At 34.7% G+C, this 24303-nt stretch overlaps 1 protein-coding gene across 2 annotated transcripts in view; it reads left to right on the plus strand.

Annotated features, from left to right (window-relative positions):
• SEC24B (SEC24 homolog B, COPII coat complex component) overlaps nt 1-24303 on the plus strand; it is a 44838-nt gene extending 20535 nt beyond the window's left edge. Inside the window, exons 4-23 of one of the 2 annotated variants that reach the window (XM_030947058.1) lie at nt 1249-1329; nt 3052-3233; nt 4780-4964; nt 6081-6183; nt 7046-7172; nt 7791-7900; nt 8839-8951; nt 10323-10441; nt 10847-10902; nt 11215-11421; nt 11772-11895; nt 12524-12682; nt 13110-13283; nt 13934-14044; nt 15243-15418; nt 17012-17149; nt 19261-19365; nt 20344-20436; nt 22122-22225; nt 23409-24303. In XM_030947058.1, coding sequence (XP_030802918.1) covers nt 1249-1329; nt 3052-3233; nt 4780-4964; nt 6081-6183; nt 7046-7172; nt 7791-7900; nt 8839-8951; nt 10323-10441; nt 10847-10902; nt 11215-11421; nt 11772-11895; nt 12524-12682; nt 13110-13283; nt 13934-14044; nt 15243-15418; nt 17012-17149; nt 19261-19365; nt 20344-20436; nt 22122-22225; nt 23409-23523 — 2582 coding nt within the window. In that variant the 3' untranslated portion in view covers nt 23524-24303. The remainder of the gene's footprint in view (nt 1-1248; nt 1330-3051; nt 3234-4779; nt 4965-6080; nt 6184-7045; nt 7173-7790; nt 7901-8838; nt 8952-10322; nt 10442-10846; nt 10903-11214; nt 11422-11771; nt 11896-12523; nt 12683-13109; nt 13284-13933; nt 14045-15242; nt 15419-17011; nt 17150-19260; nt 19366-20343; nt 20437-22121; nt 22226-23408) is intronic. The other variant, XM_030947057.1, reaches the window with a different exon arrangement.

Below are 24303 nucleotides of genomic sequence, written 5' to 3' on the forward strand. Positions count from 1 at the left end.
ATCTTGCAATTACATTTTTTAGTAATGTCCAGGTTTTTTAAAAAAAAGAAAATTTACAATGAAGATCTGAAAACTATACTGTCAGGATGGTGCCATGGTATTTCTGTGTCCCAAATGTCAGTGATGTTATGTTTTCATATGCAGAGTCTCTTCACTTGGAAGTCTCAAATGTTCCACCATTGTAGTTCTCCCTTGAAATACTTTCAGCTTTGCAATGGGATGTGTTGTCATGGTTGGTCCTTCTGAGTTGAACAGTATCAGTCAATCTTTTCAGTCTTTTCTGCCACAAAACTTATATATACAATTTTTTTTTTTTTCTCAATTCTTAAATAGACACTTTTTTTTTCTATCACACTTCATGGTTTTAAAACACGTTGGTGTGTTTTAAAGAGAAGATACCTTTAATCTTCTTGGCCCTTTTTCATTGGAAATAAATGTATGTGAAATCGTGCCGGAAGAGATGTTTTAAAATAATTCTTTGTTTGCCAGATGTTTTACAGTAAGATATTCAAGATCTGTGCATAGGTTGAACTAAAAATTAAGCAATCAAGTCTCTTTAGTCCTAACAGCTATGTCTGTGCTCATTGTGCTTTTTTATATCTCCCTAGTTAACTTTTGGTACTTAATTTTACATAGTTACTTTTTACTCAGCTACTTTAGGTTGAGCCAAGGGTAATTGTTTATACCAACTGAAGTTCAGACTCTTGTCAATGATAATGGAAAATAGAATCTTTAGACTGACAAAGGCTAGCTGTGAATTAGAATGGTACAGAAAGGAGGGAAGAATTAAATCCTTCTCAGTTTGGCTTGAAGGTGGATAATCACTCTGAAGATGATGGGAATCTTCTGTTGCCTGTGCTTGTGAAGAAGGTCGTGAATGGACTGTTTTTAAAATGTGCATGGCCTCAGTTGATAGTCTAGAAAGAACTTTTGGTTTAATAGAAAAATATTTTCTATTTCAAGAAACAACTTTTTTCATTGTTGCTGTCTTTTTGCCATTGATCTCTCTTGTTGTTTGTTGGGCATGTGCTTGTTTGTTTCTAGTATCTTGCTGATTATATTTTCTCCCTCTCCTCTTTACAGTGGTAATAGTTTTCAAATCTTAGGGCTGAAGGGGTGGGGTTTTTTCCCAGGATCTTTCTTGACAGTTTCCTATAAAAGGTTTTAGGAAAAAAAATCTCAGTCTTTTATTTATCAAACGTTTGCTATTTCTGATATCCCTAAAGTTAAACTATTTTCCTCCCTCAGCACTTGATAGTTCCTCTACTACAAGCAGTGCCTCTCCTGTTCTGAACAATTATGATGCTCTGGAAGGAGGTGGCTATCCAGGTAAGCAGTTTGTTTTGAATTATTTATTCCAGTACATAAATGTCGGTTTTTATTGTTTCTGGTCTTTTTTATTGTTAATTAACAAGTAGGTGAAGGGCAGTGCCTATGAAAGGCACAGGGGAAATCATCAGAGGAAACATACATGTCTTTTAAAATAATTTCTCACAGTTTTAACACTGAAGTTCATATAACCTTTTAATAAAACTTCCCTGAATCATAAGTCATACTTTCCATTGTAGTATTGAGGGTAGTGCTGAAAATCTGCTAAGTGTGAAAGCAGCATCTTTTTTCTAGATTATACTGTATGCCTGATTGTGTTGTTGACATTAGGAGCTGATAATAGTTGCTGTCACATCACAGAAGTTTTGGGAGACCAACAATATCAGCTTGCAGAGATGCTTGGATAAGGTTATTCTCTTTTACTTTTCTTCATTTAAAGAAAATGGCTGCTGTTTTGCTTACTCTTAGCTCTAAAAATATCAGGACTGTCAGGTTGGTTCTAAATGAAACTACTGGCTGACTACCTTGGTCTTGAAATCTGTAGAGCTGCCATATTGAGAATAAGAGGAAAAGATGCTATTCAAAGTATTTTAGCCACTATTTAAAATGAATAATTGGATTAATTTGGAGGGCCTACCCACTCCTGGCTCCTTTGCCTTGTTCTGGCCCCTGGGAGTGTCACAGTAGTTTGCCATAGTTTGATGGGTTCCTGATTAAAGTGAGATCTCTCTCAGTTAGAAAGCTGGTATTGTTATCCACATAGAGTCAAGCAGGACTACAAATTCAGTACCCTCTGGCCTAGTAACTAACCATTTTGGTTCTGATGAAACTATATCATAAAAATAACTTGTTCCTTTATTTTTTAAAGATAAACAGTCAACATTAGGTTTATTAAATCTGTTGCAGTTTTTTTTATTGTTTTATTGGGTTTTTTTCCCTCGTGGAGTGTTCATGACAAACAGTTTCTTGGCAGTTGGTTTCTTGAGTCCTTTGTCCCTTTGCTTGCACTTTTCCCTTTTCACCAAGCTTAAATTCTTGTGAAACTTAGCTCATATCTATAGACATCTCAAAAGAGTACTTTGATCTCTTTATAGCTGTGAAGTTCACGGTGAATTACTTTCCAGTTTGACTTGAAAAAAAGGCAGAACTAAGCTGTGCTGCAGGCATATACAAGAGAAACTTGCATCAGGTTAAAAACTTCAAAAGAGACCATGCTTTATTTCTCCTCTACCATTTATGAATGCTGTCCAAACATAAGGCTGAGCCACTGGAACTGTTCTCTAACTGTAGGCACAGCTTTTCATGAAGTTATCGTAGAATCATAGAATTATTCTAGTGGTGCTATGACAGTTTTCAGAAGTGGAGGGGAGACTAAGCATGAATGGTCTCATTTGTGGTTTATATCAAATGTATGTATTGGAATAAAATGTGGTTCTATTTTTATTCCATTCGAAAGACTTTTTTTTCAAGTTGCCTCTTTTTGTAAAGTAACATTTTGTTTGTAGTGACACAGTCCCTGTCATCTTCCATACACACTTTGTCAAAATTCTTGAAGTAATCTTTCTTTTTAATTCCTTTTTTCAGTGCAGAAAAATAACTTGATGGATAATGAAAAAACTTACAAATGGCAAGATTGTTTTGAAGCATTAGGAGTTTACATTTAAACTAAGGAGGAAATAATAAGTATATTTAATAACTGTGGGATTTCTTTTGTCTTTCCAGAGACACGTTCTGTGACTGGCAGCCCAGTTCCCTCTCCGTCAGTCCTCCAAACATCAAAAACTTCTAAACCCTTTGGTTATGGATATCCAGCACTGCAGCCAGGCTACCAAAATGCAACACCACCTACTCCTGTGCAGCCCAGTAACCCAGGACACCATTCTGGTTTTCAGCACTATGCACAGGCTTGTATTTTTCATTTTAAAATTACTTCATGAAGTAAATTCCTGGGAAAACCCTTTTCTGTGTGATATATTTCCCCTTTATTTTAATATTTTTATAATTTCTGAGACAATAAACATTAGGTATAATATTGATGTCATAGCTCTGGTTCTAAACTTATTGGAAGGCTTTTGAAGGAAAGTTTTAAGTGTGCCTCCAAGTAATTAAGCTTAACAAGTTTGCTTCACCAGTCCTTAGCAAACTCCACACTGTTAAGATTTGATGTTTGAAAGAGCTGAAGTTTATTGATAGGAAACAGTGAGGAAGCATGAGGAAGTACTTGATCATCATATATCAGGGCATTGCTATAGGCTGTGATCTCAAGCATTAAATGACCTTGTGAGCAAGGCATGGCATAGGATCCAGATAAAAGAGCTCTGTAGAGCTTGTGCTGGCTGTGTGTAGTGGAGCAGGCTGCCTGCATCTGCTTGTTTTCCTCATAAAGACAGCTCCAAACACCCAAGAAATTGTATACAATCATCTGATTCCTGTTGTACACATGAATCTCCTGAGAACAGTGGCAGAAAAAGAGCCAGGTACTGAGGCAAGACACAAATGCTGAAGAAGATCCGAGGAATGTATGTGTGAAGGGTCTAGAAAAAGAAACATACTGATACACAAGTCCTACTCTCTGAAGTAAGGGCCAGCTGGCAAAGACAGTGAAACTGCTGTGGTAGGTGATCAAAATTCCTTACTGCATATAATATCCAGTAAGGCTCTCACTGTCACAGGCATAATGTAAAATGTGACTTGGAAAAAATGTTTCATTTAATTTTTTTTAATTGAAAGGGTTGGCTTTATTTTTACTGTAATGTGAGATGAAGTTAGGCTGTTTCAGTAGCACACTGTAAAAGAACAGCAGTTGCTTCAAGTGAATTCAAGTTGGACATATGAGGAGAAAATACTTCAGGGTGGGAAGCACTAGAACAGATTGTACTGAGAAATTGTCAGTCCTTAGATATTTTGAAAGCTTAGCTGGATGAATCTATATGAGCAACCTAAACTAACTTTTAAGTTAAACTTGCTTGAGCAAGGGGTTAGACTACTAGACTTTAAAGGTGCCTTCCAACCTAACCTTTTCTTCTCTTCTATGGTGTTTTGTTTTAATTTTAAAAATAAATAAAGTCAGTGTCTGTAACTTGGAAAAGTTGATTGTAACAAAAGTTAAATTGCAGAGCAGAGTGGGAGAGAAATTGTGTCAGTAACTTGTTTTCTTATGCCTGAAGAGATGGAAGGATTATGTGTGACTTCCAGTATTGATTTGCATAATGAATTTGAATTTTGTCCTATGATACACATTTGGAAGGTCACATTTGTTGCATCACATTTGTTATAGCATTTTTAAATTTCTACAGTACAACACTCCTTTAGTTTGTTTGGGTTTGTTACTAATTGCTGCTGTATCTTTTTAAAATACGTGTCTGGACGGAGGGCACTTCAAGAAGATTGAAGATTGTTATTTAAACATGATTGTGTGTTTACCTGTTTGTCATGCTCTTAACTTTACAGCAATATCCAGGTGTGAACCAGCTGTCCTCTTCCTTAGGAGGATTAAGTCTACAGCATTCTCAGCAGCCAGAAAGCTTGAGACCAGTAAACCTTACACATGATAGAAATATTTTACCGGTGTCTTCAGTTCCAGCCCCTGTGCCTAACCTGAATTCTGATCTTAGGAAATTAAACTGCAGTCCAGAGTAAGTTTACTGTGTCTAGGACAGTGTCTTATATTTTTTAGTGGGCAATAATTATTTAAAATTCTAAAAAGTGTCTCAGCTGACTCCTAACTTTGAATCTTAGTGATAAACTAACAAAGCCGCTTTTAACTGAAGTTTATTGTCTGAATCATTACACATATATTGTAACTGTCCTACCATCAGAATATATTACATGCAGTGAGTGTAGCTAGTTTCTTAGTATTTTAATAATTTTTCTATATCTTCACCTTTTTATCCATTGAAAAAAAGGTTCTTTAGTAAACAATATTACACAATGTTTCATAGAATACTTTGCAATATTGCATAGGATTTTTTCCTACAAGAGTATTATGATTATGCCTGAATACATTTAATAGTTTATGAGTATATTTTACTATGATAATTCTGCAGTCAGGTATCCTTTTTACCTCTAATTAACATTAAGTAGTATTATCAACTATCCCAAGTCAAGTGCAGCTAAGTACAGTGGAAAGTGGTTTTCCCCAAAGATTTTATTTGTAATTCCAAAATAACTATTCTTCGTTGCCTCAAAGTGACTCAGTATCGTTATTCCTGTATTTGTGGTCCCACCAGAAAACAGAAATCAGAAAACTGAAGGCCTGGAAATGATTCTTACATGTGGAATACTTTTCATAGCACTATTTGTGCATTGGGGTTTTTTAGTGTCCCTTCATGTTACACAGAACAGAAGCTTTTGACTCTCCCAGTATTTGGGATCCTTTTCTGCTGTTTTCTTATATAAATATGACATTCTGAGTACTAGGTAAATACTCTCTTGGTTCACTGGAAAAATCTTTATAATGAATAGAAAAATACATAGTTTGATTGACTGTTATACCTAAAACAATTCTGTCTCTTAGTTGGTTTTAGTATACTTGCATTGGTGAACTACTAAACTGTGGAGCAGGGGTGTATTTTTTGTTTGTTTCCTTATGAAGCCTTTTTAAAAATATTTCTGCATTTTTAAAATTAAATCATCTTTGTTAAACATGGGATTTCTTAAATTTCTAAGTTCTTTAAAATCAGGTGCTAACACAATGTTTTCAACATCTCCTAAAATTTCATTTTTAACATTATGTTCCTCTTTCCTTTCAGCTCATTTCGATGTACATTGACAAATATTCCACAGACACAGGCTTTGTTAAACAAAGCTAAGCTTCCTTTGGGTTTGTTGCTGCATCCCTTCAGGGACCTGACGGTAAAGTATTCTACTTTTTCTCTGTGTGTGTTTGTTTTATATATGCCTTTGTACTTTACAGTACTTTAAGAAGTATTTTAACAGAAGTACAAAAAAATTGTCTGTAACTTAGAGAGGAGGAGAACAAAAAAAAGCCTTGAAATTGCTACTTCATTGGAATGCATAAGGGAGAAGCCCTTCAAGTTTATTTTTTTGTTGTTGAAAGTCTTTGCTTGCCTGTGGGTCTCTGAAGAATTGCCACCCTGGGTGTTGGGCTCACAACTGTCAGATACATCTTGAAAAGGTGTTCACAGAGCTGTCCTGAGAAGAATGCTTGGTTTGAATATGTGACTGGCCTGATACTTGCTTTCAATAGAACATAAATACAATATAAGATTGAAGCTATATTCATAAGCTTCATTCATTCATTCATGTTAAGCAACTCCTCTCAATGTAATTTATTAGCATTTCTGTACAAATATGAATAACTGTCTGGTACAACTTCTTTTTGTTAGTTGTGTGTTCTTTGTGTACAATTTGGTGTCCATCATATTTTTTGTAAAGCCACTCTAAAGTTGTCCTTTCATAATTCCTTTTGCCATAGTAGCTGTAATTTAAAGTAGTTTCATTGGACATCTTACTACATCTTTCATTTTGAGGCTATATTAAGACAATAATTAAGTGTTAATTTTTTTTTGTTGTAGGAGGAGATTGTTTTTAATAGACATCATAATTACTCTATGAAATTGAACTAAACAGCTAAAAGGAAAGATGATAGAAAATGAAGTCTCACAAAGCTTTTATGAAGTGTAGTGCACAGAGATGATTTCCGTAAAGTATACTGCATACCTTTGTGACAGCTTTTCATTGTTTCCTTTTTCAGCAATTGCCAGTAATAACATCAAGCACAATAGTGAGATGCAGATCCTGCAGGACTTACATCAACCCTTTTGTTTCTTTCATCGATCAGAGGCGGTGGAAATGCAACCTGTGCTATAGAGTTAATGATGGTAAGTGACTGGAGCAGGAGATGCTTGCATTTATAGAATCTCTTTCAAGTATTTCCACTTTATCAGTCCATGGGATATCTTAGTTTAAAACATAAACTACAGTGACAATGTCCTTATGATCCAGAGATTTTGAAAAGCATCTTAAGGCAGATGTGTTGTGCTTTTTCTTGAAGCAAAAGATTGTTTTGCAATCTTTGTGGACATGAAGAAAATGTGTTCATAATATGCTGATTCCTCGTCTAATGAAGTCAGCTAATCCCACTGACTGCTGTTGCAATATGCAGATGGAAACATGATGACAGCTACAATCCAGGCCAGAGGTTATGAGAAACAGTACAGATTGCTGCTTCATTGTGAAATGCTCTGCTTGCATTGCTGTTTTATAGTTGGGAATCTGTTGTTGTTTAAAATATATAAATTTTCTTTCCAATTACTGAACTTTGATGTTAAAGATATGCTTGAGATATTTGAAATGTTCCTTTTTTATGTGTCCTTAATGTAAATTTTTTGCTATTGCAATAATTGAAGTGTGCCCACATTACTTTGCATTTAGCTGCAATGGTTTTTATTTTCTGATAAAAGTATAATCTGTATTTGGGGGGGAATTTTTTTTAATAGTTCCTGAAGAATTTATGTATAATCCTCTGACACGGTCTTATGGAGAGCCTCACAAACGGCCAGAGGTGCAAAATTCTACAGTGGAATTCATTGCTTCTTCAGACTATATGGTAAGAAAAAGTTTTCATAGTAACTTCAACAGCAATTGCATATTAATATAATAGTCCTTGAAATTAATGTTTCATATTGATCCAGTGGTGTGTATTAATTTACAATTAATACACACCACTGGAGGCTTCTCTTAATACCAAGGAATAGTTAAATTCATATTTTGAGTTTTGGGTGATGTAAACAGTCAGAAACTTTTGAGTTAAAAGTAATTGAATGTGTGTTGTCATTCAGTGTAGTTTAATGTGGCACAGTCAGATTTAAATCCGATGCAGTGTGATTTCTGCCTTTCTCCGTCATTTTGAGGATGTTTTGAAAGACCAGTAATAGCATAATAAGCAAATTAATTCAGCATCAAGTTTCTAGTTAGTAATTGTGAAGAAATGGTTCTTACTAGGAGTCATCTTACAAGTGCTGGGATGGTGGTCTTGTCTGCCTGGGAAAAGGCCTACTTCATAATGACATTTTTAGCAGCAGCAAAAATGAATTGTTCTCTTGTCTTTGAATTGAAACATTGTGGCAGACATTTTACAGTCAATAAACAGCTTGGTACATAATTGGGGGAATGGTGTAGGTAGAATACTCTAACCCTGTTTCATGGATCACATTGCCCATGTACTGAAACAACAATGGAATTTAAAAGATAGAAGTTGGTATCTTTCATCATGTTTGAATTGACTGTTGGAAGGAGGGACTAAAATGTCCTTTTTTCCCCCTGAAGTATAACATTTATGTTTATAACAAATGACAGTTATTAACCACTGGGAATTGTGGTTAAGTCTATCTGCATATTGCTTAGTAAATTACTTTTATTGCATAATGTATACCTTGCATTTTTCTAAGTATTCCCTTTTCCTACTTCCCTTTCTAGTGACTAATCATTTTTAATATTTCTTTGAATATGATTTTTGAGTGTTTTTTTTTTTTTTTTACTTTGTAGCTTCGTCCTCCTCAGCCTGCGGTATATTTATTTGTTTTAGATGTGTCTCATAATGCAGTGGAGGCTGGATATTTGACAATACTCTGCCAGTCATTGCTGGAAAACCTAGACAAGTAAGAGTATAAATAACCTTATCAAATCAGCTAACATGGTGTTATGAAAAATTGTTACTGAAAATTTTGAAGGAAATTTTAAAGTGTCTAAATATTCTGTCCCTAAAGGGCAAGAAGTACCATTGCCTGGAATTCCTTCCCTGCATGTATATCTGCATATAATTTAATTACTTATCAGCAAGGAATATTTAGCTGTAATTTCTAACAACATGTTGATTGTACAAAGATTTTTAAATTTCATTCTTTCCCCTTTCCAAGACCAACAGAAATAATAAATTACAACAGTTAAACGATCTGGTTTTTGTGCTGAGAGGTCTGAGGTGCTGCAACCTGGAACATTGTAGCCACGAGAGTAAGACTGCCTGGGTGAACTGTGTTGTCAGTTTGGTTTTTTTAGATCACAGTTAACGTGTGCCAGTTTCTGTGTTTTTATTTTTGCACTGGGACAGCATATATGGGATTGTTCCTGGTTCATTTTGAGTTAACCATAATGGTTAATGGTGCATTAACCATTGAGGGTTAATGAGCTTCACTGTGCTCATGCCTTTTGACAACTAATCCTGTGGAGGCCTTGCCTTGAAAATTCCTTTCTACCTTTTTCTTGGTGAACTTGGTTTTCTCATGAAGAAGCCAACATATACACTAAAAATCTTTGCTTCCATTTTTTGGTTCAGTCTTTATTTGTTCAGTTTTTTATGGCTATTTTATTAACAGAATCTCAGAAACATGCTTAATTATTTTAGGAAAGTTCATAAAATCCCATGCTAAGTCCACAGGAGAATCAGTGCATCCACCTCATTTATATACCCAGATGGTAACAACAATATTTGCCTCTATTGCTCTTGGTCACTGTCATGGTTTTCAGCACTTCATGATGTTTTTTATATTTTACTTGAGAAACCCCCTGTAGTCTTTAATTTTGTATTATGCCATACACTGAAATATGATCCACATAAGAAATAAATATGTTGCATTGTACAGACATTGGATTTTGGTTTAGAGCTGTAAGTACTCTCTAACTACATTAGTAAATGGGAGTTCTGAATCAGGAAAGGGCAGAATGCACTTCTTTCATATGTCAGTCTAATGTTTAAATGAACTTAGTAAGCTCTCTTGTGGAACAAAGCATCAGTATATTAGTGAGTGCTTATTTGTAACACTTCATCTTGTAAACTGTATCATTACCCCAACTTTTCAGAAAATATTGAGGAAGTATTGATTGTATTCATGTTTCAGATCTCCCTTCTTATGTTCTCCCTTCACTTCTTTACACATGAACTGAGTTTCTTCTAACATCAGCAGGAGCCCTGAGTATCTGTATGTCTTGAGAGAGAGATTTAGGGCTTAATAGTTTATTTTTTAATGCTTCAGGCTGCCTGGAGATTCAAGAACAAGAATAGGGTTCATAACGTTTGACAGCACTGTTCAGTTTTACAACTTGCAAGAAGGTTTATCACAGCCTCAGATGCTGATTGTCTCAGATATTGATGGTAAGTAAAAAGAAAATGGAAGCTGAATTTTTGAGAACCTATTATTTTTTTCTTTTCCCCAGAACAAAGGTTAGAATCTCTCAACTATTTGGTATTAGGTCAATTTTATTGAATGAGGCTATTTTTTTGAAAAATAGTCTTGCACCAGCTACAGAGTAGGTGATGTTTAAAATATGAAATTCAATAGTTAATTTTGCTTTGAATCAGACAAGCTTTGTATGGACTGTATTACTAACACACTTTTATCTGCATATAATTTACTTACCTGCAAGGAATATTTAGCTGTAACACACACATTAGAAAAGTAGACTGTTTCGTGGTGTTTGTAGCAGTGGGCAAGGAAATGTTCTGTTCTATTTTAGTGTTATTTTTTCTTTAATAATTGTTTTTCTATTCTCTCCACAGATATTTTCTTACCTACACCAGATAGTTTACTTGTAAATCTTCATGAAAGCAAAGAGGTATGATTGCTCAAAATAAATCATTAAATTTAAGGTGTTAAATATTCAAAACAGATGTTCCTGTTAAACTTTGAATTCAAACTTAATCTTCATAATATGTAGTTCCAATGCTAATTTTTCATTATGGAAATGTTTCATTGATACATCATAGCTTTTAAAATTACAACTTTGTTTTCCTTAGTGTGTTAAAATAGAACTGAAATATTTGGTACCGATTCTGCTACTTCAGTTGTGCCAGTACAGCTTTTTGGAAACAACAGAAAATCTCAAGCTTGCAGAATCTCATAAAATACCTTTCAATCTGTTCTGCAGCTGATAAAAGATCTATTGAATGCATTACCAAACATGTTCACCAATACAAGAGAAACACACAGTGCACTGGGCCCTGCTCTTCAGGCTGCATTTAAGCTGATGTCTCCAACGGGTGGTCGGATCTCTGTGTTTCAAACTCAGTTGCCGTCTTTGGGAGCGGGGCTTTTGCATTCCAGAGAGGATCCCAATCAAAGGTCAAGCACAAAGGTAAAAAACTTCCCTTACTATTCATTTCTAAAGACTAAGGACTGGCCATGTCTTTCTGACTTGCATAGTTCTGCAGATCAGTTGCTTCATCTTGATTTATAGCAATTAGCTAAATTTTAATTATGTTTATGCATTTAAGATCGCTGCTTTATACATGGATGTGTGCTATTACTTCTTTTGAACTGCATGAGCTGTCTTTGGCCCATAGTTTTTCTTGGCAAGCAGAAGAAGCTGCAAATATTTGTGACTCAGTTACTCAGATGCTGCTGAATAGTATGTCTTTTGGTTCATGAAGTCTAAAAAGCATGATTGTTGTCATAACTCCTCCCTGTATGATTTATTTACTAAAGGTGGTCCAGCATCTTGGTCCAGCAACAGACTTTTATAAGAAGTTGGCACTGGACTGCTCCGGCCAGCAGACTGCTGTGGATTTATTTCTCTTAAGTTCACAATATTCTGATCTAGCTTCTCTTGGTAAGGAGTACATGATTCCCTCTTTCTGCGCTATTGTCTCTCTTAAGAAGCACAGGCTACCTCAAAAATTCTAAAGTCATGTAAATGTTTTAGCACTTCTATAATTGCAGCTCATGTTGCAAAGGAATTGACCTTGCAGTTGATGGAAGTAAAGAACAAAAATATTACATTGGTGGTATCAGACAATTTATTCTAAGGTTTCAAAGTTTTAAAGAGAAGTATTCTTCTGCTCAAGAACAGAAAACAGAAGCGTGGCAAGGAATAAATGAAGTTTAATTATAGGGGTAGAACAGAGTTTTCATCCTTTGATAAATTATCCAAGATTTGTCTCTGTACAAACACTTAATTTTACCTCTGCACCATTAGATATTTCTGCAAGCACTTCAATCTTAGCTGCCAAATGTAGGAGGCCTATTTATCTTGGTGTATAATTAGGTCATTATGTGTTGGGGTGATTCATTTCTATCTTCACTTGCCTGGGTCTGGGACAGTTCTCATTGTCTTTCTGATGTGGGTGATATTGAGAAGATGAAGGTAGATGTTACTTGTGGAAGTCTGGATACAATTTTTATGTCCTGATTTCATGTTACAGTTTTGTGTCTTAACTGTATCTTTCCTTCCTTCACAGCTTGCATGTCCAAATATTCTGCTGGATGCATCTATTACTATCCATCTTTCCATTGTAGCCATAATCCTGCTCAGGCTGAAAAGTTGCAAAAAGACCTGAAAAGATACCTTACAAGAAAGATTGGATTTGAAGCAGTTATGCGCATAAGATGTACAAAAGGTGTGTGTTAAATACTAATTCCTATGGAACCGTTGGTGTAAATGTGTTAGCAGTCATTTTGAATGTGCTTAGTCTAAGCAACATTAAATTGAATGTTATTTTTGTTTCTTTGAAGAGTAAAACAGTTACCTTCTTTAAGTTAAGTTAGCTTTTGGTGTTTGACTTTTTTGGGTTTTTTAATTGATAGTACCATCTCTCTGTAAGTTGATATGTGTAGTGTAAGGGCATCATTCACTTTGGTGTGTTCAGAATTGAACATGAACTCTGCAGGATCATGCTGAAATGTCTAATGATTCATGTAATTGGTTCTACATGATAGAATTTTTACCGTTTTCTTCAACTTTAGCTTGAGGGCTGGGGTTTTAGTTACTGGTGAGAGTTTTCCATGCTGTTTTAACCTCGCTCTGAATATTTAATCTGATTCTAGGTCTTTCAATACACACTTTCCATGGGAATTTTTTTGTACGATCTACTGATTTACTGTCCCTTGCCAATGTCAATCCTGATGCTGGATTTGCAGTACAAATGTCCATAGAGGAGAGTCTGACTGACACATCTTTGGTTTGTTTTCAAACAGCTCTTTTGTATACTTCCAGTAAAGGTAAATAAATTCAAATTAATTGGCCACTGGGGTTTTTGTTTCTTTTTATGGTGTAATGTTTGTAGAGTTAGTTCCACAGCCTTTTGTTGTGCTCTATACCCTAAAAGAATCTTGTCAGATCTAGTAAGCCTACTTGGCAGTTAATCACATAATGGAAATCCTTATAAACACTGTTTTAATGTGAAAATTTCATCTCCATTTGACATAGTGCTGATTCAGCATGACTTTTTTACTTAAAAGTCTGGCCATTGTTACAAGCAGTAACATGTTTGGCAGGCACTTTGTCCAAACACACAGACTTGTGATGGATTGGATCAAGCTGCAATTACTACATTGGGTGAGCATAAAGGATAGCAGCTAATTTCTGTGGTAGAAGATGCCACAAAATTTTGGGATGAATGTCAGTGTACTTCATTTGTAGGATCAAAGACACTTACTGTCTATGCTGCTAGGTTGTGTTATCAATTTGTGCTGCTTTAGAGTAGAATTTTAACAGGTTGAGATGGGGACAGTATTGTATTGCAGCAATTTCTTGACTGGTATGTTTTCTAGAATGGGTGCATCTTAAATGGGAGGAGATGCTCTAATGACTGAATTTGTTTACTTCTACCAGGAGAGAATGCAAAATTATTTCCACTGATTTCTCTTAGGTGAGCGTCGAATTCGAGTGCACACACTTTGCTTGCCTGTAGTGAGTTCCCTGTCTGATGTGTATGCAGGAGCAGATGTACAAGCAGTTGTGTGCCTCTTAGCAAACATGGGTGAGTACCAGGAAGATTCACATGTTTTTTGGCATGTTCCTAATTTGCTAGCCATTTAAATGAAGTAATGAATGAAGCCTGGCTATTATTAAAAAAGGTTGGAGTGCAACATGCTGAAACCTGTGTGTGCAAAAGATGACAAAACCAAATTCATACTGAAATTGTGAACTGAAATACTCCTTGTTCTGAATATTAGTTGACTTTAGTCTTTTAAAAAGAGCCTTCTTACTTTGTTCTCTGGAGGTTAGTAAAGGACAAAGAATCATAACACACTTGGATCAAAACTCTCATTTTTGAATCATCATTATCGTTGTTCACTCAAACTTTGGCGTTCTAGGACTACTTAAGAAACGGATTCAGTTTAGTGAGTTGCTGGAGACTAAAGGAGAATTTCTGACAGTAGTGTATCTGAGATGTTGGTTTTCTATCCTTCTGTTGTTGCAGGGCTGAGGATTCTTACTTATCCCTTAATTGTGGGTCATAAGTAGCTCTTTCATAGACTGATCTCTCCTGTTAAATGTGTATGACTCTGTGCAGCATTTCAACATGTTCTATATTGTATATTAATATTGAAATCAGTTAGGAGAAGTAAATTGTAATTCTGTGTCTTCTGGGATTGGACTTAGATGATCTTTAAGGTCCCTTCCAAGCCAAACCATTCTGTGATCTCCTCTTAAATGCACATTCAGTCCAGCAGGTGGCTTCCTCCCACCAAAGGATTTGTAGCCCTTGCTCAGCAGAGAAAAATGAAGCAGCATTTATAGTAATCACTATTATGTCACTGAAGTAATGGAAGAAATTTCTTATGTGAGGGGGAAAAAATATCAAAATTAATTGCTGCAGATCTTACCTTGGAGGTTGGGCAACAGCATTTCAACAATAGCTAAGTTGTTTGTATAAGGTTTAAATTTATATTTAGACTTAACTATGTATGATTGCTTTAAAATTTTCTTTTAATTCTTCAAGAGTACAAACCAAGGAGCCAAAATTAGCTATACAATATCTTTGAGCATTATGAAAGTGAGTTTCTGTATGGACAGTCATCTAATTTACTCCTAAAAAAAATTAGGACCACAGATGTAGTTTGGGGAATTTTTTAGTCTTAAAACGTAACCCAGAAGCACGGCTCAAATTTTCAAGGTTCAAGGGAATGAGTGAGGCCATGTCTGGTAACTTCTTCCCTCCTTCTACCCCCCAGCTGTGGATCGCTCCGTTTCATCCAGCCTTGCAGATGCAAGAGATGCCTTAGTCAATGCCGTGGTGGACTCCTTGGCAGCGTACATGTCAACTGCCTCAAATCTGCAGCAGTCCATGCTGATAGCACCAAATTCCCTCAAGCTTTTCCCACTCTATATTTTAGCTCTTCTCAAGCAGGTATGTATGATCTAGTGGATTAGTGTTTGATGTTTAGTTCATTGTTCCATTTGAGGAATTCTTCAGTTCTAGGTCAAGCAATGTCTGCACTTCTCTAAAATTATGGAAATTGGATTACCATCTTTATGCCGACTGAACTTTATTGTAGAAGATTACCATAGTAGCTTATTTTAAATTGTTAATGTCTGAACCTTTTATTAGTTTACTTGATTTTGAATTTCTTATGTTCTGTCTTATATTGCTTTACAGTTAAAATAAATAAATAGTTTACAATCAGCATTTCTCAGATTTTGGCAGCTCATTAGTGTAGCCCATAAAGGTTGTTGGAAACGACTTATTAGTACTTCTTCATTTTTATTTTATTAAGTCAGAAACAAGAATTTTCCAATATATATTTTTTGTCCTTTAAATTTCCAAGAAGAAAAATGAGTTTCCATGGAAACACAGTAAAACTTATTATAGAAACTCATGTGATGTAGTTGAAAGTTCACATAGAAATAGTCACTACTTTTGTATTATTATTTTTTAATTATATCTTTGTTTGGATTACTGAACATCATACTTAAAAAGAGACAGCTTCCTGCAGGGTTTTGTTATGAATAAATCTCACTGCTTAAAGTTTTTCATGTCTGACAGTTCTTGGTTCTGTTATTATGAATAAACCTTTATATAAGTCTTGTAAGAGATCTAAGCATAATAATTTATTTTCTTTGGCTTAGTCATTACTTCAGTCTCTAATATACTGATTATGATTTTTTTATACTTGCATGACAAATGCAGTTAATGGTGGGGGAAAACGCAGACTATTTATTATTGAGATCTGTGTAAAAGACAGAAATAAGAGTGACTGGGATAAGTTGTTTAGGTTTGGATTTTTTATTATCTTTATTAGCAATAACAAAATATGGGATATAGAGAAGCCAAAATCAAAATGCTTGTGGCAACCAAGAAGGAGTGATGTCCATAGCTTTGTATAGAAGTGAATATGAACTTTGATTATAAGAATGTTCTCCATTGAGTTAGAATATGATGTTTAATTCATTGTGTTGCTTCTCACAGTAGTTGTGTACCAGTTGCTTCTAAAGGAGATCTGAAAAATTCAGTAGGAGATAGTTAAAAAATAAATTTTATCCCATAGGAGTCTAGTTTCTCCTATAAAACATGAAAGTATGTTTCCATTCCAAAACTTTTCCTTAACATTGAATTCTTACTACTGTAACGTCAGAGTTAATCTTTTGCACCTATGTACCTTGCCTGAACTCTGCTTACCTCATATCTTTCCTGTGCTAGCTTGCACTTGTGAGTTTCACAGACCAGTGTCAATTGTCAAGAATAAAAATGAGAAATGCTGGTCCAGTTGCATGCAAATTTTAGACAAAGTGAGGGAGAAATTTATTCTCCTTCATCAATAAGGAGGGGCTAGATTATGTTTTAAAAATCTTGTTCAAACTCTATGATTAAGATTCTACCTATAAGATACATTTCTTTACAAAAGCTCTGCCACCTTTGCTTGACACTTTGAAAAGTCTGAACTGCACTCTTACATGTGATATAAAGTACAGGATTTGTTTGAATCGTAATGTTCTCTTGCAGAAAGCCTTCAGAACAGGCACAAGTACCCGCTTGGATGATCGTGTCTATGCAATGTGCCAGATGAAGAGCCAGCCTCTTGTTCACTTGATGAAGATGATACATCCCAACTTGTACAGAATAGACAAGCTGACTGATGAGGTAATGTATGAAGCCTGGTTATAGCATTTCCTAATTTTAATGGCCCATTAAATTTGGTGCTGTGCTGCAGTAATTTTATGTTGTTATTGTAATACAGATGGAGCATTTCCCCTAAGTTATAAAAAATCAAGAGAAACATTATTTTCAAGTTTTGAGTTGCAAGTACTGCAAGTTCTGCTCTGTATGAGCAGAACTGTGGTTTTACTTCATCTTGTTTCAATGACCACAGTAATGCCATAATTTTTTATCACACAAAGAAAGTAACGATATTGTATGTATGGGAGACATTTTCAGTGTGTTTTTATTATTTAGAACTGTGTAGTAGATCTGATGCATGATTCAAGGTTTTATATACAGAAATCAGATATAGTTGCCTGCAATAACAGCCTTCCAGTGGTTTTTCAGACTGAAGTGGATAAAACAGAAATTTCCTTTTAGATGGTTGTAATCAGACTGAGAAAGTACTTCATGTACAGAACCAGGTTTTATTATTTCCTCTTCTACAGACTTAGCCTAGGAAAAGGATGCATTTTTTAATAGTAAGAAGCGAGATGGGGTTTTATTTAAGGTGAAAGATAGTTATAATGGAAAAATAAGGAGTTTTATAAGTAAGATTTTATGAGTTTTTTAGTCCCTAGTTTTGGAAAAGCACATGTAGGAGTTTGTTTCTAAGTGATACAAGATTATAGGGTAAACTGAATAGTTTCACTTGCAGTGCTATTTTATTATTCTGTTCAGCACCACCTCTGATAAATTTGTAGTCTTAAAGTTTCTTTTAAGGTATTTCATAAACTCAAATAGGTGAGTCGAAACTCAGTGTTCTTCAGTGGAGTTACTCTTTTTATATTCCACTCCTAACAGTCTTTGAGATGCCAACTTCAACTGGCCTTGTGAAGTTCTTTTTGTGGCACTTAAATTGTAATGCTGTGTGCATGTGCTGTAAAGAATCTGCAGTGTCTTTAGGAGATCCAGTTTTATTAGCAAAAGCTTTCAGATCAGTTATTTGGAGTACAATAATACAAAAATAGGGCTTATTTTAACTACTGGAATTAATTGACAAACCAGATGTTAAATCAAAACAGAATGCTAATCTGCCATTTAGTACTACTTCAGTTTAAAGTATTTGTGACAAAGGCTGCTCTTAAATGTCTTGTTTCTTTGAAAAATTCTGTGAAATTAAAAAAAATTAAATTAATATTTTTAAAATATTACAGAATGCCTTTAAAATGTTTTTGCTGGTTTAAGACTTGATTCTTGAGAGTATTGAGTAAAGCCTGGAACTTCCCCAGGTGGAATTCAGTAGCTTGATTTTCATAACTATGTCTAAATCCCCAAAAGCTGTTAATCTATGGCATTATCATAGGAAATTTTTTAAATAGTGTTTTTTTTAAAATAATCGAATACTACATGGGCATGTGCTTAGTCAGTAGAGTATTTTTCCCCTATATTATTTGCAGAATGCTTCAGAGATTATTGAGATATCTGGCCTGTTTTTGTATTGGAGGAGATAACAACTTTAATATGAAAATACTGGGGGGTTGTGTATATGGGATTGTTTTGTTATTGTTTTTGTTTGTTTTATTGCTGGGGAGAAAGGCAGAATATTTTTAATAGTTAGTGCAAACAGCCATATTCTTTAATCAGATCAGTTGTAGGGCTCTGTGGACAAACCCAAGGATCTCTTCATGCAGGATCTTAAATCAGGGGACTTCCTGTTAATTGAATGCAATAATATATGGAGCCCTTCCTTATAGGGAGTAGAATTTCATGGTTCATGAAATTGAATGCAATGGAAAAAAAACAGAGGTTGTTTGTAGAAAACTTAAGTCGCCAATAGTAATTATTTTAAAATTTTGACATCTGTAGCATCAAAAATGTTACATAAGTATCTTAAATTAACTTGCGTTATTATGTTTTAGGTATTGAAGTAGCCCTTAGAATAAGTAACATTCTAGAACTGTTTGATGTACATAATCATTTTAGGCTTAACATAGTATTTTGTTATATGAGAATCCTCAGAATTTTGCTAGAGATTGTCAGTGTTTTTCCTGTTTTGTTTTACCTTTAAGGGTATAATTCTAGTGTAATTGAGTATTGGGTTTTTGTTACAGAGTACAATACATGTAAATGATAGAGTCGTTCCTCAGCCACCCCTTCAGAAGTTGTCTGCTGAGAAGTTGACAAGAGAAGGAGCTTTTCTTATGGATTGTGGTTCAGTAAGTTAAAATTTTACACATTCCTTTTTAAAAAAATTTCTAAGGAGAATAAGAAAACCAAAAAGCTGTGCCTGCTGTGTTATTAAAATCAGTCAGCTTTCAGCAATAACAGTGTTGTGAATCAGCATTCCAGGTAAACTGACAGGTAATCTGTGTTCCAGTGAAAAGCTTTCGTGTTTTGATATGAGGCTATATTTATCTTTGAGGCTATAGAGGTTGATTTTTTTTCATGCAATACTGGTCAAAATATATCAAGAGTTCACACAAAGATGTTTTTTATGGAATTAATGTATTTTTATTTTCCAGAATTTCTTTAAATGGCTATTAAATTGCACATACTAGAAGATTTAGCAAAACACTTGCTGCAGGAATGAATGTTCTCAGATACACACAAAGAGTGTGTAGAAACTGCACTAAAACACAGTCAATTGAATAAAGCATTATGGTACTCCAGTGGCAGTCTAGAAGATTCTTTTAACCTTGAATCACTTCAGGGCTGAGTGTCAATGTAAAACCAGCTTTTGTCTCCAGACCTCTGAAATAATTACTACAATAAGCTTTGATAATTGGTGCTTTGCTACAACTTGTTTAGATTGGGAAGCCATTGTGCAGTTACCAACAGAATGGTGTGACTTCAGATAATTTAAGGTGTTTCATTTAAGAAGGAAACATGGGAAATTACTGCATTAACTGTTCCATTATAAATGTGTCCCGCAACCTTATTTTCTCAGTATTTGAATTCTAGCTATACATTTTTTTTATATTTAATGACCTTACTCTAAGTGTTACCAATGTACTGATTATTTACACACTTACTTACGAATATAGACATGTATGTATGAATTGCAACTTGAACACTCAAGTGAATAATTTGCATGGAAGTTACTATTCTGGTATTATTCCTATTGCATCACGACTTGCCTGTTTTTCTAAAATGTATGTAGGGCCTTTTCTAAAACTGATTCTGACATCTTACAGATTTTTTACCTTTGGGTTGGAAAAAACTGTGATAACAACTTCATAAAAGATGTCCTTGGATACCCGAATTATGCATCGGTGCCACAGAAAATGGTAGGAAATTTAATGAGCTGAGTTGTAAACTCCTTACACTTGAAATGTGCATTTAATCTATTTATTTCTGCATTTTCAGTTTTTAATTATGTAACTATGAGTTAGGTAGGGTTTTTTCATAGTTAGGTACCTTCTAACCTCTTGTCAGCTTCATAGGAGTCAGATAGAAGTTGTCAGATGTTTTCAAGGAAAGAATGTAAACATGTAAATTTCATCGTTCATGAAATGCCAAACAGTTGCTCTATAACATAACTGCTTTTAATATTTTAATGGAAGTACATGTGCATTCACAAGAATGGGAGGTAATTTCACAAGATGAATACAAAAATTACCTATTCACATGTGTTAATAATTGAGATTAGAGTTAGTTCATTGATAACATAGTTTTCAGAAGCCTTGTGTTCTCTGAACCTGGTGTAAGATACCAAATCTGTGGGATGACACAACAGACCTGTAAGTAACGGTAAGAGTTCAGTTTTACTCAGCTTCCAAGCCTTGACTCAATGTTACAAAGAGAAACTTTCAGCTGTTAGAACATCAGAGACCCTTGGATGTGTGTTTTGGTGGAGGGGTTTTTAAGTTATAACCTGTACCTATCTAGTGTGTGAAACAGCAATTAAAGAGAAGTCTCCTCTTCAGTAAGTCGTGATTCCATAATATCAACAAGGATGGACCCTTTTAAGACTCTGGGAAAGTTCAGAATCAAATGGTTATATCCAAATAGTACCAAAAATGATAGCATAGAAACACATAGGTAGCTATTTTCTGCTTACAGTTTCATAGCATCAAGAAGGAAAGTGACAACAACAGGTTAATAGTGGTAAGTTATAAGACTACTATAACACTGGACTGCTTATTCAGAGTTTTGTATTTCGCATGTATTAGCAATTTAGAACTGTCCCCTATGACTAGCTGATGGTATTAGTTAATAGAGTTTCCAGGAGGAACTTAGATAAAGGAAGGATGATAATTTTCTTAATGGTTACATAGCATCTATTATAATGAAAATGAGACAAAAACTTACATAAAGTTATCTTTGCTTTTAAGTTATGCCCTCATTCTACAAAGAGTGGAACTACTTTAACTGAAATAAATTCCTTTAGGTCATGTTAATTGTCTTTAAGCGTTGTATTGGCTGAAGAGGTGATACATTAGCTCAGTGAATTCCTCAACCCTTTTAAATCTATTTTTTCAGCTTATTCCCTAGCCAAGTAGTCCAGTAGCATCTTTCCATTGATATTTACATAAAATTCAGAGTTTACTTCTTGTTTCTTCAGTGATGGAAAGTGCAGCATGTAGAAACTTGATTGATAAAAGAAGATACAGGCAAGAAGACTGCAAAAGCAGCATTTTGAAAAGATGACTTTGATGTCTAAAATCTTTTGCACTTAAAACACAATAAACTGTGTTTTTAAAAGTTAAAGATGTTTAGAAGTTAAAGATGTACTCCTTTTAAAGTTAACCTTAAAAGTTAAAGATGTACTCCTCCCTAGATAGCAGTGCACCACAGATACTATGAAGTATTGTCCTTTAAGCTGAAGAAAAACATCTGTGTATGTAAATCCATGGTTAGTGACTTCTTAACTGAAATTGTGGCTTGAGTTATGTTACAACTTTCAGGATCTGTTTTTTTAAATAGTTTCAATAATAAAAGGTGATGGTTTCTTTCAATTACTTTCAACCAGACACAGCTTCCTGAGGTGGATGCACCGTCTTCAGAAAGGACACGATCTTTTATATCTTGGCTTAGAGACAGTAGACCTTTAAGTCCAGTTCTTCAAGTAATAAAGTAAGTATTTCTGTTGTGCACTAAGTTGTTACTAGCAACTTGTATTTACAATTTCTAATTAAGACTGATGAAAAGTGAGTGTATCTGTCTTGGAAGAAACTGAATAACATCACCTTCCCAACTGATAAGATGCTGTTTATAAAACTATCTAGTGACAAAGGTTTTCTTTGAGACTAGTGCAAATTCAGTTGCTCATAGTTTTATGGGTAGGAATTAATTGCACATATTTATTAGGAATATATTAAACCTCAGTGGATGTCCTTATGATCAATGGTGTTAACAAGGTTAGTTTCTAGTATAGCTTTTATAATTTCATTATATGTATATAAAAAAACTTCAAGTAAAGTTAGTAATATGTAGATGATTTAAGAATTGTATGTATTTTTTACTGAGATCTACAGGACAGCAGCTGATAGATGGCCAAGTTCTGAAGCATTTTCAAGCTATGTCTTGCTTAAGGAGCTTTAAATTCTATAAAATGTATATACTTGAGATTACATTTCACTTCTAGAGTACTTGTTTTACTGAGCTGGGCAGGAGATCACTTTTTAGAGAGTATGATGACTTGCTCAGAGAAATGATACTGAAATATAGGACTGAAGGTCTTGAGCTGTTGGCATTGTGACTGCTGCTGGAGTTGCAGGAATTTCTGATAGACCATAATAAGTAGGAGAGCTCTGCTGGATGCTGCACAACACCGAAACAAAGGACTGTGTCCCAGCAAATTTTTATGGGACAATCATTTTGGATACTAGGTCTTTCACATGTTACCTTTTCTATTCTGCTGCTAAGGAAGAAAGTCTGGGGAGGGGATTGAGATTACATGTAAACAGAAATATAGTTTTTGCATTCTTTCCTTGCCACCAGCATATTTGTTAGCTTCAAAAACAAAATAATTTTTACATTTCCTTTTTTGTGTTTCTACAAGATACTCTTAAGTGCTGTATTTCACCTGCTCTTCTACCATTTTATATACTTCAAAAGATGCTGTTGTTTGATAGTGTATTGCAAACTTCAAGATTTCCTAGACTTTGGACTGTTTGCAATTGTAATCTCTTTGGACTGAATTTATAGTCCAAATGACACACAGTCAGCAATCTATTAGAACTTATCCCTCTGAATTTGCAGTGAATTTTTTTGCTAAAAGTTTGATTTTGCTCAGTACCTTCCCTTATTCTTTCAGAGATGAGAACCCTGCCAAAACAGATTTTTTTCAGCATTTAATTGAGGATCGGACAGAAGCAGCTTTCTCGTATTATGAATTCCTACTTAATATTCAACAGCAGATTTGTAAGTGACCAAGGAAGAGGTAGAGGAAAAAGTCTGACTTCAAACAGAAGCATGGGCCAAGAGAACCATATGGGAAGTTACAGAAGTGGATGCTTGTTCTTCACAATATACAGTGACCAGCACTGTTTTGGAAGCTCTACAGCTAAAGGAGTATACATTTCCAAAAGAATTTTGCAGATTTCCTTCAGTCTAAGAGTGATGAAGCTGTTTCACTAGTAAACTTTAAAATTGGTTTGTACACGTTTCTAGTTGTGCAGCGGTATGGTGCTCTGTTTATTGCAAGCTGGTGAATTTATGTAGCTATGTGGGATGATATTTCTTAACAAAATGTACAATTAGGTAAAGCCTTTTTTCTTACATTTGTTATAGTAGCCCTTCCAGATCCAAATCCTTAACAGAGATGTCAAAGGGCAGTGATGTATGTTGGTTGTTTATATGAATTTCTTTTTAAAAGGAATGGTTCATACTTGCTAAAGACTTCAGCAAATTCCCTGTGAAAGTTGTAGAGTTTCAGTAAAGTAAATCAATTGTAGAAATAAAATATATAATGTACATAGGTATTACATTTGTAAAGAAAATGTAAAAAATGTAACTAAAAAAAGACCTAGCTCATTGTGCAGAATTTTTGAGTGCTCGATGATGATGAATTGTTCTGTCCCAGGCTAGACAATGAAGTTGACTATTAAAACATGATAAAAGTATCAATGTAGAAGGAATATAGCTGCTGCTTCTGTTAATTTTAGGTGAATTTATTTATGATTGGCTTACTAATTAAAATATTTTGCTTT

The sequence above is a fragment of the Camarhynchus parvulus genome, chromosome 4 (genome assembly GCF_901933205.1).
Source record: "Camarhynchus parvulus chromosome 4, STF_HiC, whole genome shotgun sequence".
NCBI lineage: Eukaryota > Metazoa > Chordata > Aves > Passeriformes > Thraupidae > Camarhynchus > Camarhynchus parvulus.